This window comes from Poeciliopsis prolifica, unplaced genomic scaffold (assembly GCF_027474105.1).
Source record: "Poeciliopsis prolifica strain line A6 unplaced genomic scaffold, Auburn_PproV2 SCAFFOLD001, whole genome shotgun sequence".
Lineage (NCBI taxonomy): Eukaryota > Metazoa > Chordata > Actinopteri > Cyprinodontiformes > Poeciliidae > Poeciliopsis > Poeciliopsis prolifica.
Window position 1 is genome coordinate 17645609 of NW_026562376.1, and position 13565 is coordinate 17659173.

At 42.2% G+C, this 13565-nt stretch overlaps 2 protein-coding genes across 4 annotated transcripts in view; one reads left to right on the plus strand and one right to left on the minus strand.

Annotated features, from left to right (window-relative positions):
- The first annotated feature begins 3624 nt into the window (after positions 1-3624).
- On the plus strand, positions 3625-8662 carry LOC129364684 (uncharacterized). Its single transcript, XM_055037495.1, has 3 exons — positions 3625-3789; positions 5169-5577; positions 7763-8662. The coding sequence occupies exons 1-3, from the start codon at positions 3625-3627 to the stop codon at positions 8023-8025; spliced, it is 837 nt and encodes a 278-aa protein (XP_054893470.1). The 3' UTR covers positions 8026-8662.
- A 2222-nt stretch (positions 8663-10884) lies between these two features.
- The window catches only part of si:ch211-272n13.3 (ankyrin repeat domain-containing protein 26), a 32509-nt gene continuing 29828 nt past the window's right edge, over positions 10885-13565 (minus strand). For all 3 annotated transcript variants that reach the window (XM_055022434.1, XM_055022363.1, XM_055022512.1), the window contains 2 exons: positions 12044-12089; positions 10885-11960 (listed from right to left, as the gene is read on the minus strand). In XM_055022434.1, the coding sequence (XP_054878409.1) occupies positions 11830-11960; positions 12044-12089 (177 nt within the window). In that variant the 3' untranslated portion in view covers positions 10885-11829. The remainder of the gene's footprint in view (positions 11961-12043; positions 12090-13565) is intronic.

The window sequence follows — 13565 nt, forward strand, 5'->3', positions numbered from 1 at the left end:
GTTTCTGCTGTACTTTCTCCGATTTTGTCGTCTTTTTAAGGATTTTTCCTATCATTTTTACGGTGATGACATCCCGTTGTTAATCTCTTGTCTTCCAAATGAAGTTTTGAAAATCCGCATTTTACTGAAATGTCTGGATTCAACCCGAAGTTGGATGACTGAAGGTTTTCTTCAGCTGAATGAAGAAAAAAAGAGAAGCAATTATTGTTTCACCAGAAAACAAAAAAATAACTGCAAAGACAAAGCAAATATTTGTTTAGGCACCTTGGGATGACCTTCGACTCGGTTTTTATTCTGGAAAGTCCTATCAAATCTTTGGTTCCTTCCTGTTGTCCGAATGTCTCCCGTTTAGAATTGAAATGATTTTTCTCAAGTCACCGAAATAGAGTCCATCTATGTGTAGCTGGATCTCACAATAACAGTAGTGAACAACTGAACACAGCAGATATATAGTTATAAATATCCAGTAAATATTGATGGTAAAAAAAAAAAGTTCTTTGCAACTTCTGAGCATTCTGCTGCTCAACTCATATATTTTTCTTTGATAAGTTGCTCCAAAATCAAACAAATGTCCTGACCTTTTGTGTTTTGTGTTTGTAATAAATCGCTTCAGAAAACCTTTTAAAATCTGATCCTACGTGGAAAAAAAAAATAAAATGCTGTCTTATAAATAACAGCTTCGCATAAAGTTAACCAATGAGCAGATTTACTCAGATCACTCTGTTTGTCTCTCAAGATGCTTCAATTAGCTCCGATTTGGGCTGACGCCTCTGCAGAGCAGATAAATAAAACATAGAAATGATGAACAGACAGTCCAAAGTGCGTCACGCCGTCTCACTGAGACGGGGTGAAGCAGCGTCTGTTCGCCGTGGAATAAAAGACTTCCTGTCTCGACTGATGTCAGTAATTGTCTTTGCCGATAACATGTTTGCTTTTGGTTTGCTGTTTGCCTCTCAGTGCTGCCTTTGATTCGCCTCGCCGCCTGACATCCTCCGCTGACTGAGAGTTAGCATCGTGCTCGACAACTTCAGCAGCTTTCGTTCGTGTGCCGCTTTGATGTGCTAAGCAACCAACATGTTGTCAAGCGCGGCACTTTTGACAGCATGTTTTGTTTTTTGTTCCCCCGATCCAAAAAGGCCGGTCGGTTGTTCATTCGCTCGTCGACATATAGAACAATAACAATGCCGTCCTTCAAGGGACCAGTCGGCTCAACAAGGACTCATAAACTGGTGGACTGCGGGCCCATAATGGTTTAGTAATTTGGGGAAGAAGTGGACCGTGCTGAACACTCTGTCTCCACTGTGGAAATTGGTGGGTGACTCATCCCTCTGGATGAGGAACAGGGGAGCAGGTCAGGAGTGGAAGAAAGTCCCGGAAGAAAACCTGTTGGAGGCGGTTGAGTAAAGCTTCACAGAGATGCGCCTCGATTTGTTGGCTCCCCTCATAAAATCACCTGAGTGAAGATGCTCTCCCCCACACCTTCTTCAAATCAGACAAAATTGGTGTCAAACGTTTGTGCAGCAAAAATTTTCGTTTGTGCTGCTTTGGCTTTGAAGATATCAATGAAAGGTTAAAGATCAAAAGGTCAACCAGCCCCCCACTTTTATAAGATCAGACAAAATTGGTGTCAAACGTTTGTGCTGGTTTGTGCAGCAGAATTGTTTTGTTTGTGCCGCCATCGTTTTAACGAAATAAAGAAATGTTTCTAGAGGTCATCAAAGGTCAATCAGCCCCCCCCCACCTTCTTCGAATCAGACAAAATGGGTGTCAGTTAACTCGACTATGTTTGTACTGGTTTGTGCAAACGTTTGATACCCATTTTGTCTGATTTCATAAAAGTGGTGGGCGGGGCTGGTTAACCTTTTGACCTTTAACCTTTCATTAATATCTTCACAGCCAAAGCAGCACAAACGAAAATTGTTGCTGCACAATTCATAGTACTCATACAAGAAAGCTAAAAACAACATACAAGGAGATAGTAATGAAATAAAATCAAGCAGATTAAAAATAGAGTAAACGTGAAAAAATTCAAATATAGTGAATGAATAGAATTTTTAGAAAAAAGAATGGGCAACTTCATTAAGAAGGTTTTTAAGCTTGTTTTAAATAAACTCAAGGCTGGGGCCGACTTACAGTGAGCAGGAAGCTTATTCCTGCTTCACCATGTTTAGCTATGACTAGTTAGGTTTGATTCTGATGATCTTAAAGGTCTGAGTGGTGTATATGGCTGAAGATCAGAAATGTGGTCTGGGTTTGTCAACTATTAAGGAGATTTTAAATTCTGTTCTTTGAGCAACAGGCAGCCAGTGCAGGGATCTGAGAGCTGGACTGATGTCCTGATGTCCTGATGTCTTTTTGTTTTAGTCAGGACTCTTGCAGCAGCATTCTGGAGAACCTGCAGCTGTCTCACTGCTTTTTTTTTAAATTTTTTCATAATCCAGTAGAAATGCCACTGCAGTAATCGAGTCTACTAAAAACAAATGCATGAACTAATTTTTCAGAATCTAGTGGGGACACGAGTCGTCTAACTCTAGCAATATTTTTTCGATGGTAGTGTGAGGTTTTTATGATATATTTGATGTGATTATTACAGTTCAGATCAGGATCCATGATCACCCCCCCAAATTATTGGCTTTGTCCGAGCATTTTAAACCAACAGATTGATTATATTTAATCTGTGTTCTTTTGGTCCAAACACTCATATTTCGGTTTTGTTTTCATTTAGTTGGAGAAAGTTACGTCTCATCCAGAAATGAATCAGTACATTTAGTGAGTATTTGAACCTGACTGTAATCTCATTAATGGAAGCTTATAGATACTGAAAAGAAGCGGGCCCAGGATGGACCCCTGGGGAACTCCATGGGTAATTTCGTTCAGCTTGGATTTAAAGCTGCCTATGGAAACACAAAAGGTTCTGTCGGACAGGTAAGATTTAAGCCAGCTGAGTACTACACCGGAAATGCCAACCCAATTTTCTAATTGGGATAATAAAATGTCACGACTGTTTCGAATGCAGCACTCAAGTCAAGTCAAACTAATATTGACATTTTATTACAGTCTGTGTTTCAACGGCGGTCATTGAAAACTTTGGTGTTGTAGTAGTATTTAGCATACACACATCATTGTACTAGCTATAGTTGGCTAACATGCTAAGGTTAGCGGGTTAGTAGTTTAGGCTGGTTTCACATACTTAGAGGTCATTCACTGATTTCCCAAAACAAAGAAAATCTGGGCCAATTTATGTTGGCTATTTAAGATGTTTTTCTTCCTCTCTTTTATAATACTTGTGCTATGACCGCATCCCCAGTTGCTATTAGTGTTTGTTGTTAATTAGCACACTTGTGCAGCATGTGCCTCCGCCGTGTTGGCTGACTGAGAGCAGAAACAAGGCGACGACCTCTCCGATGACCCCGGCTCACAAGCGGCGCTCACACAGGGTCTGCTTGGAAGAGGAGTGTTGTTAAGGCGCCGGACAATAACAAAACAAACCCACACAGAGCAGCTTACACAGGCAGTGACTCATGTCAGCATGCTGGGTGTTGCTGTGGGGGCTTCCTGACCCTTTCCAGACAAAAGGCCGGAGAAGGTCCTGCAGCGGCGGCGCGAGAAGCATGCCGGTCCGACATGCCGCCGGGAGAAGACGCGTCCGTGGAAAAGAGGCCGACTGAAGGCAAGTGCCGGTGGTCTAACCTGACGCGAGTGAAAACGGGCCGTGTGATCTGTGGGTTTCATAGGTGCAGAAACGTGCTGGTTCTGAAGGACGACCGCCTTTCAGTGGCAGACATGTTGGTTTGGTTTTAATGTGAATTCACTGAACCGTCTGTGGTTTAATGTGCATCAAGTTAGGCAGGTCGTTAAAACAAAAGTCCACTTTTTGTTTGTTTTTCAGAATAAATGTTTTAAGCTGAATCTGAATCAGGTTATGTTTAATAGATTTTGTGCCAGCTGTGATTTTGTCATTTTTGGGGATTTTGATTTAGTAAAAATGTAATGTAACAATGGAGACATTTAATTATAGTTTTCATCTATCAGCACCTTTATTTGGTTAAAAGGATTCTAACATTTTTTTATGTGTACAAATAGATATTTAACTTGTGTTTTGCTATATAAAATTTACCGTCTCGTCTTATATTTTGGGCCTTTTAAAATCTAATTTATGACAGTAACGTATGAACTCTTCCATCTATATTGTTAAATTAAAAATAGTCCGGTATGGAGGGTAAAGAATACCAAATGTACAAATATATATAAAAAATAACTCATGAAGTCAATTAAAAATAAAAATTGGTTACGTTCTGTGTGAATCAGTTAAATCTGTCATTATTTTTATCAAAAACATTCGACCGAAAAGACTTAACAACTCGTGAAAAACTAGTTTTTTTTCACAGCAAATATCAACTGCGAAGCAATACAATGTGCTTTCATTATTGATTGATTGAAAGTTTGGAGGAACTTTATTCTTTTTAGAAAACAAAGTGGCAAATTTCCCCTTTTCCCCTCCCTGAAAGAAAAAATAAATAAATCTATTATCCTCTTTCTGTGAAAATCTATAAAATACAAACATGAAATTCATCCCAGCTTTCCGTAGATCTCTTCGGTGAAGGAGAGCAGAGGCATTTTGAGGACGACGTTTTGAGACTTTTTGTGGTGAACATGCTCCCTCTTTGGCCGAGCTTCATCTCCAACATGAGTGCAGATACGATCCGGCCTCTCAGCTGACTGAGCCTTCAGCCGAGGATTTCCTTTGAGGGGGCGACCCCCATTCGCGGAGGAAATACCTCGAGCGCTGAGCTCATGGGCAGCACATGGAAACTGAGGCGCCGCAGTGGAAAAGGTTCACACTGCCACGCTGCTCGTTATGGTTTCTTAAAGTTGAACATCTGCTGAGAAGAAAACGTAAGATGTTTGTTAAGTTTTGTTGTTGTTTCTGCTTTGGACAACAAATGAGAAAGCAGTCATGGTTTTAGATGAAATTGCTGCATTTGCGTTTGGACCGATTACGCTGATTATCCTCACAGTCGCCACGGCCCGGCTGAACATTTACCCACTTTGAGTTGTTGTTGTTAGGAAACAGCAGATTACAAAATAACTGTCAGGTGAGACCAGGTCACTAAAAAAAGTGTTCACAATCCTTCATCTTCTTCTTGTTTGTGTTCTCGTGACTGCAGACCCAATACTTTCACTTTCACAAAGTGTCTTTAGTATCACAGAAGAAGAAGTATGGTCTTCTTCAAGACAAGCTAATAAAAGAAGAGTGTGTCAGTCTCCTCTTGTTGCCACATGACCCATGTCTGTCTGTCTGTCTGTCTGTCTGTCTGTGTGGCTCAGCCCAGCCTCTGCCGGCTCCAGCCCGCCTGACGGAGGCCTCAGGGGCCCGCTGCGTGTCGGAGACGCCTCGCCGTCACCTTCAGAGGCCGACGTGTCCCCGATGCGGCCTCCCCGTCCCGCAGAGCAGAGCCGAAGCTGCCTCGCAAACCCAGAGCCGGCCGCAGGGCTCGGCGACGTCAGTACGCGGCAACAGGAGCAGGAGCAAGAGAAGTGGACCCGGACCCGACCCACCGGCTCCTGGATCTGCAGGCAAACCGCATGTCCCGTTTAAACAGATATACATTAAAAATAAAATGTTAAATTACTAATAAGAATTTAGAGGTTGAATGAAACTGGAGAAGATATGGACAGACTCATCTATACTCGTCTACTTGAACGGCCTAGTCAAAGTAGCCACTTAAATCCACCTGAGTTTAATAACAAAGGGGTCTGGTAATGGATGCATGACACAGCTTGTTCCTTGACCTGAGGGGAGTCGCCGCCCCACACACACACACGCACCCACACACCCCCTACACACACACACACGCACCCACACAACACCTACACACACACACACACACACCTACACACACACACACACACAAACACCTACACACACGCACACACACACACAACACCTACACACACACACACACAACACCTACACACACACACACAACACCTACACACACACACACACACAACACCTACACACGCACACACGCACACACCCACAACACCTACACACACACAACACCTACACACACACACACACAACACCTACACACACACACACACACACACACACACACACACACACACACACACACACACCTTCTTCAAATCACAGAATTGATGTCAAATGTTTGACCACCAAATAGTTTTTTGTTTTTTGGCTTTGAAGATATTAATGAAGGTTTAAAGATCAAAAGGTCGTGTGTGCTGTGGTGGTGCAGGTTACAGACAACCCACATATGGAGGCCTCAGTCCTCAGCATGGCTGTCGCAGGTTTGATTCCCAGCCTGGCAACCTTTGCTGCATGTCTTCCCCCTTCTCTCATTCACATCCCTGTCAATTAATTATCAAATAAAGGTCAACCAGCCCCCTCCACACATTTTTGCTAAATCAGAATTATCTTCAAAGTCAAATTAGCACAAACAAAACCTTTTGCTGCACAAACACAGTGGAGTTGATTGACACCAGTTTTATCTGATGTGAAGACAATAGTGAGGCTGGTTGACCTTTCATGACCTCTGGAGACATTTCTTAATATCTTTAAAATGACATCGGCACCAACAAAACTTTTTTGCTGCACAAACGTTTGACACCAATTCTGTCTGATCTGATGAGGCTGTGTTTGGGCTGTTCCGCTTCCCTCGGGTCAAACTTTGAGACCGCACACACCATAAACACGTCCCACTGTTCTGCTTCCCGCCGGTCTGTCACGTAAACATCCCGGTAAAAAAACACCAAACATTCCCAGCTGCCGAAAATGTGAAACAGAATGACTGATTTATTCTGTGAGCCCTGCGGTAAACTCTTCAAAGTCGGGCCCGTCTTGTTCGTTCGGTCGTGTTTCAACCAAACGCAGAAACTTTCCGGACAGAAAGTTTCCCGGAACACGGAGTCCGTTTGCTTCCCTTCCGTCTCCCGCTTGTCTGGCGGCGGGTTCACGCTGCCGTCTCTGTGAAGCGCCGCATCAAATCAATTCTGGAGCGACACGCGGCGCCTCCCTTTCATCTGCACACGTCCATCAGCACGAGTGATATCTGGGGTGTGTATAAATCAGCGGGATAAGCAGGGAGATGTTGAGCCCCACTCCGCAGGGAATTCTGACACCTTCCTTTCTTTTCTTTTCTCTTTTCCTTTGGCTTCCTTCAGTAAACAGGATGAAACAGCTGGATTTGCAGCAGCTCGCTCTCATTTGTCCTCGCAGAGATGAAAACAAATAAATAAATAAATAAAATGAAATAAAAGAATACAGGAGGAACCCAAAACAAACACCGCAGCACACAGACGAGGTCAACGTATGCAATTTGGTCTGCGCCTAATTTGGGCAGCAGAGCAATTATCATGTGACAGCTTCCTCTTGATTGTTTTTTTGTTTGTTTGTTTTTTTTAGCCCTGAAAGCCTCTGTGGGTTTTTCTGTCTTCATTTTCCCTGGAGGACTGAACAAAGCTGTGATTAAGTAAACACAAGATTTTCCTCTTTGAAGTTTCGCTTGACACCGCAAACAAACAAATGCGGGAGATTAATTTGGGTTAATAGAGTCGCTAATCCCCCTGTTTTTGAGAACACACACACACACACACACACACACACACACACACACACACACACACACACACACACACACACACACACACATAAATAAATAAAAAAAATAACAAAAAGAGCCTTTTATGGAACATCACTCAAGTCGTCTTGATCCTGGTGTCGTGTCGCCTGCAGACTCGTGCTTTGGGCTGCTGCTGGCGTGCCTGTGGTGCCAGTTCTCGGTGGTGCTGCTGGGCCTGGTGGAGGCCTGCTCCTCCTGCTGCCTCTGCGCCTCCTGCTGCCTCTGCGCCCGCTGCTGCCAGGCAGCCCGTGACGCGCCCGGCGAAGAGCTGGGATGCCCCGCCCACTGCCACTCGGTGCTGTTCGAGTCCTGCTGTGAGCCCGTCGAGTTCCTGGAGTTCTGCTTGGACTGCTGCGAGATCTGCCACCGCAGCTGAGCCCCCGGGCGGGACGGCAGACATGTCTGAACTGACCCGCTGACCGGTGGAAAGTCTTTTTGTCTGATCCAGAACCGAAAGTGGAAGGAATTACTGGAGCTGAGAGATTAATCGTGATTAATCGTTTGCTGAAATAATCATGAGTTAATCTAACTGTTGATTAATTGCTAATTCGACTAATCAAACTAAAAAAATGTTCATTTGCAAAAAAAAAAAAAAAAAAAAATAACATTTGGGAGCAACTGGGTAAAATTGTACAAACAAAAAACAGCTTCCATTCTACTCAGAATGACTTAAGTGGCAACATTTTAGCGTCACTCGGATCAAATTCTCTACAGCAAAGCAAAATATGTCTTATTAAGCACTTTTAGCTTTTCAATTATTGACCCATTGATCCAAAAGCCATAGCCAATAAATGAGTACTGCGCCATGTTGATGTTGAGCAGAGAGGGATGAGCTTTTAACGTCATTAGCAGTTTTATTTCTTGGCTTCGCTCCATGCTCTTGTCGCATTTTAAGCAGTGAAGAGTTTTATTGTTTGTTTTTTTTAAAGCAATCAAATTACTTTTATTTGTTCTATGTTTTAATGTATTTCAAATATTGTACAAATAAAAAGGCTCAAGTGGTTAATAGCGCACCTGCTGATATTCGATTAATCGTCCAAACAGTGGACAAGAGTACTCGATTATCAATAGGACGGTTTACACGGGTTATGTCTGCAGTGTTTCTGCAGTAGCTGCAGGTCAGAACAAATCCAGGCTGACAAGTGGAACAAACCTGAGCGATTATCTCACGCCGCTCGTCCGCCACCCTCTAAATGACACAGATGCATTGTGGGCCACGGAGACGCCTAAATCTGATCCGCTTGCTCTGACGTGATTTAAACGGGCCTCTTTGCTCCACCGCGCAGGCTTTGACAGCGTCGTCTTCATCGGCCACTTAGAGGTTTATTTTTGGCTGCTGGCGGCGCGTCTTTCGCTGTCGCAGCTTCCCGATGAGGCTCGTCAGATCCCGCAGAGATCTGGAGACAATAAGCGTCTCCTTCATGTTTAAAAGCGCCTTGTTTGACACGCGCGACGAGGGATTAAAGCGAGAGACGACAGGTTTTGTGTTTGTCCTGTTCTTTAGCTGTGAAATAATAATAATAATAGATAAATAAATAAAAGAAAAGAAAAAAGGAAGGAGTCAAACCTGTGATCTTGTATTGCCTTTTGAGTTAAAGCGACAGGCCTTCTGCATGAGGTCAGTGAATGCAACTTTACGCGCATCTGACCCATTTGTGATCAACTCAATATATATACACGAAAACAGATTTTTTATTTTTTAAATGATGGCTGCAATCTAACAATAGCCTAAATGATGCTGTTGTGACAACCTCGTGACATCACTGAGGTTCCAAACGGACATCTTGCTGGACCCAATGGAGACTAGACTGCTTGCAACCCGAGCTGTCTGCTTTTTTATCAAAAATGAATAAATAAATAAAAAACATAAAACAAGCTCCTCTTTATTCTGATTCTTTCTATCTGCCTCCAAATCCTCGTGACGGCGGCTGTAACCTCTTCAATCAAAGCAGGGTTTATATGCGCGTCTGCATAAAAAAAAATAATAAAATAAATAAATAATAATAATAATAATAATGGGTGAAAGTGGTAATAAAAACACCTGATAGTCAGTCTGTCAGATGTGCCCATCTGCTACAAAGGAAACAAAAATAAACGTAACGAGATTTGAATATCAAAGCCCGGAGAGACGCGCGAGCCGGAGGGGGGCGAGTCATAAAACACGGCGCCTCGTCTTAATGGGAGGAAAATTGTTTCATATATCATCAGGCTTCGCGTGGGAGGAGGAGGAGAGCAGAGGATAGGAGAGCAGAGGAGAGGGGCTGGTGGGGGGTTTAGAGAACATCAAAACACAGCTAATGAGAGTTGGGGTTGAAGATGGCGGCGCGTCAAGGCTCGACGGAGAGTCGAGTCTCATCTGAACGACACCAACCCGGGACTCTTCACGCGTTGTTCTAAAATGTCTGGGTTCGTTTAAACAGCGGCTGAAGACAATCTTATGCTTTCCCCCAATAGATATCCTTAAATGTTTCCTATTCAAGTCGTCTTTAGCATTTTTTTAAATTAATTAAAAAAAAATACATGTGATGTTTGTGTAGAACCCATGTAAAAGCTGAACTTAAACAAAGCTGGCTAAAAAAAGTAATGCTAGCAGCTTCTTGGCTGCGGCCTGCATGTTGACCTACACAGTGACTTAGACTTAAAAGCTAAAGCTAACGTTAAAACCCAAATAACAGTAGATATTGTCATTCTCAACTCTGCCACAGGAGGGAGCTAGTCCTGTTGCGCTGGTGTTGGAACAGCAGTAGAAGTAGCATAAAGCGGATAAACCTTAAAAGGCAGCGTATGCCTAATTCTCAACTCTACCAGCAGGGTGAGCTCTTCCTCTTTTTCCATTTATTTCTATGGGGATGAAAAATTCATAAAAAACTGAATATTGTCAAAAGTATGCATGCCATTCCATGCATTCTTTTAGCTATGAACACCAAAAGATGTAGCCGGCATTAGCATAGCAAGCTGAATGGTATAAAAGTTGAACGGTGAAAATAGCGGAAAGTACGCAGAAGGAGCGTACAAAAGCAACCAAAACCAAAAGTATTATTTTGGTACAAAAGCAACCAAAAATAATAATAAAAATAAAGAGAAACACAAAAACTATTAAAACTACTCACAAGGGAAAAAGGGGCAGCTAGCAACAGTATATGAGCAGCTAGTTCCCGAGGAACGAAATGAACAGTCCCACCAGAATAAGAAACTAAATTTAAGACGCATTTAAAGCCAACATACACATTTTCAGTGAATTTAAGACATTTTAATGCCTTAATTTCAGAATAACAAATTTAAGACATTTTAAGGATGCACACTCTATGTGTCACGGTTTGGGAATGCTTTGCTGTAAAATCTGAGCAGCTCGGATCATTTTTCAGATGGATTTGCTGTCCATTTTATGTCTTCTCCTTCACTGTAAATATGAGTCAAGGGAAACCCATATTGGAATAGATTACATTAAAACATTTGCTGTATTTAGGTAGAAAATGTTGACAACAAATCCTTCCTGGATGCTCCATATAGCTTTTCATTTGTTCAGTTTTAGATACTAATATATGCAGAGTACAAACTTTTGATTCCACTGTTGTTGCAGTGAATGAAACGTTACTTTGAAAACCTTTCTGTATATTTATGTATTTGTATTTTTATTTTACAGTATTTTAAGATAATATAAAACAACAAAAAATAATAATGGAACAAAATATAAACCGACTGTCCCTTTCATCAAACCAACAATAAGCTGAAATGTAAAACCATGGTCACCCTGTTTTTATAGCCGGACCTCATTCCAGCTCGTCATGTTCAAGTATATACTGTTCATTACATAAAAGAACAAATAAACCGAGAGCGACACAACTCTATATCAGTACTACCACAGATATTGCACCATTGGATGGCATGTACCAAATGTCATAAATTGGCAAAAATGATGATAAATACAAATACTTAAAAGCGGTAATTCCAAAACACCAAAAATTCACAAATCAAAACTAGTTTCAGCCGGCAAGACAAATACTTCTGAGGTCGTCTTTAGTTCAGAGTCTCGTCCGTCCCTCACTCCGTGAGGGGTCAAGGGGAGGTAAGTGCAACGTGCGGTCAAGTTTATTTCATGACAAGAAGACTTAAGAAAAAAAAAAAGCGTTAGTTTCTTGGTCTTGGCTTTAGTTTTCCGGTGGCTGGCAGAAACGTGTGTTCAGATCCTACGGTTCTTCTTCAGCACCTCCAAATACTGCTGCGTGGCCCAGCTGAGGGGGTCCAGCTCCACTCTGGAGGCGGAGCCCACAGGAGACAGGCGGGCCGAGGCGGCGTCCAGCTCCGCTGTGGCTGAGAGAGGGCCCACGGTTAACACCTGCCGATGCTCCTTCCCGCACGCTTAAAGATGGAGGAGGAGGAGGAGCTGCACTTACCGTGTCTCAGTTCTTTCGATATGTTTTTGTCCAGCTCTCTCTGCATCTGGGGAAAACACAGCAGCGTCTCAGGTGAACAAAAACAAAATGCGGGTGTGAAATGTGGGTGAAGAGAAGAGACACTGAGGAGACGTTTACCAGCAGAAACACCACTGTAGAAAACACACCAGAGGGGGAAAAAGCTGGAGAAAATCTGTTTTTTTTTACGTGAAACACAGAAGGTCATGCCAAATTTTCACATATCTGAAAGTTGTGGTGTACAAAAAGCTCCTCCATGGTTGAAAAACAAATTTGTATCAATAATTTTTACGTAAAATCTGAATAAATTAACCTTCCTCAGATGGCGACCAGTACAAACTAATATGCCTTTTTCTGTGTGGGGATAATAGGGGAGTGCATAAATTAAATTTCTGGCTTGTCCAGTTATGTTTGTATTATGAAAATGATCTAGATAAGAATTTAATTTACACCAGTCCCACTATACCACTGCTTTATTCAAACTTTAAAACAGGGCTTTCACATTTGGGCCTTTTATGTTTGCTAAGGTAACACTAAAATCAATCCGCAGATTTTTTTCAGTGTTTCAGTTCAAAAAGTGAAACTTGATACATATTAGTAGATTTCTTGAACTGAAAAAAAAAAAAATAGAAATAAATGATTGAATTCTATCAATTTATGGCTTGCAGCTAATAAAAGCTCAAAAATCCTTCCTTCCAGGTACTAGAACATTACATAACGATTTAATAAGCATGTACAGTTTTAATGCCGTATTGTTATGCTGTGTCCACTTAACGGCTGCTGACTGTATGCCGGAAAGACAAAATTACGAGAATTGCGGTGTTTCCATGAAATAAAAAACGCAATTAAAATCACACGTAAATAAGTTTGCTCACGCGGTGAGACGTTAAAAAACATGCAGCGCCACGATCCTCTAACTACTTCCTGTTGTCTTCTTCCATTGGTTTGCGCCAACGGTTGTTGATTCAGTGTTTTCTCTGCATTTTAGTCAAATACATTAATTTCGATACGGCCAAACAGAAAAAAAGCCCACCTCACCATAGCACCGAAACTGTTTATCCCCCCGCCAGAAATTGACGTTTTATCATGCTAATTTATTTCCGAAATGTCAAATTGTGCCAATATGTGCTCACGAGCCAGTTGTATCCATTACATGCGAGTTCCTGCCGTTATTCAACTGTGAGATTTGTTGTTATGCAGCTGTAGGACCAATGACAACTGTAGAAGCATCTTACCTGAACTAAGGAGAAAAAGAGCTGGACTGCTGCTTGGTCAAACGGTAGCAACAAACAAGCTTCAGAATGCTGTCAGTGGAAGACTGTAGACCTACACTGCTACCGAACCACAAACCAACAACATGAACAATGGACAAGCACCGCATTTAGATCCACTTCCTTTTTTACGGTGCAGTCTCAGAGCTAAACCCTCTGGGGGAATGTTTGCTGTCAGGATGGAAAATGGCAGAGGTGAGTATTTACAAATCCCCCGCCCCAATGAACCTGTC

Bases quoted from the DNA above. Each gene is read 5' to 3' on its own strand.
- LOC129364684 (XM_055037495.1), top strand. From the start codon at position 3,625: ATGCCGCCGGGAGAAGACGCGTCCGTGGAAAAGAGGCCGACTGAAGGC. The intron at 3,790-5,168 runs GTTTGGTTTTAA...TCGTGACTGCAG, and splicing joins TTTCAGTGGCAGACATGTTG to ACCCAATACTTTCACTTTCA. The intron at 5,578-7,762 runs GCAAACCGCATG...TGTCGCCTGCAG, and splicing joins ACCGGCTCCTGGATCTGCAG to ACTCGTGCTTTGGGCTGCTG.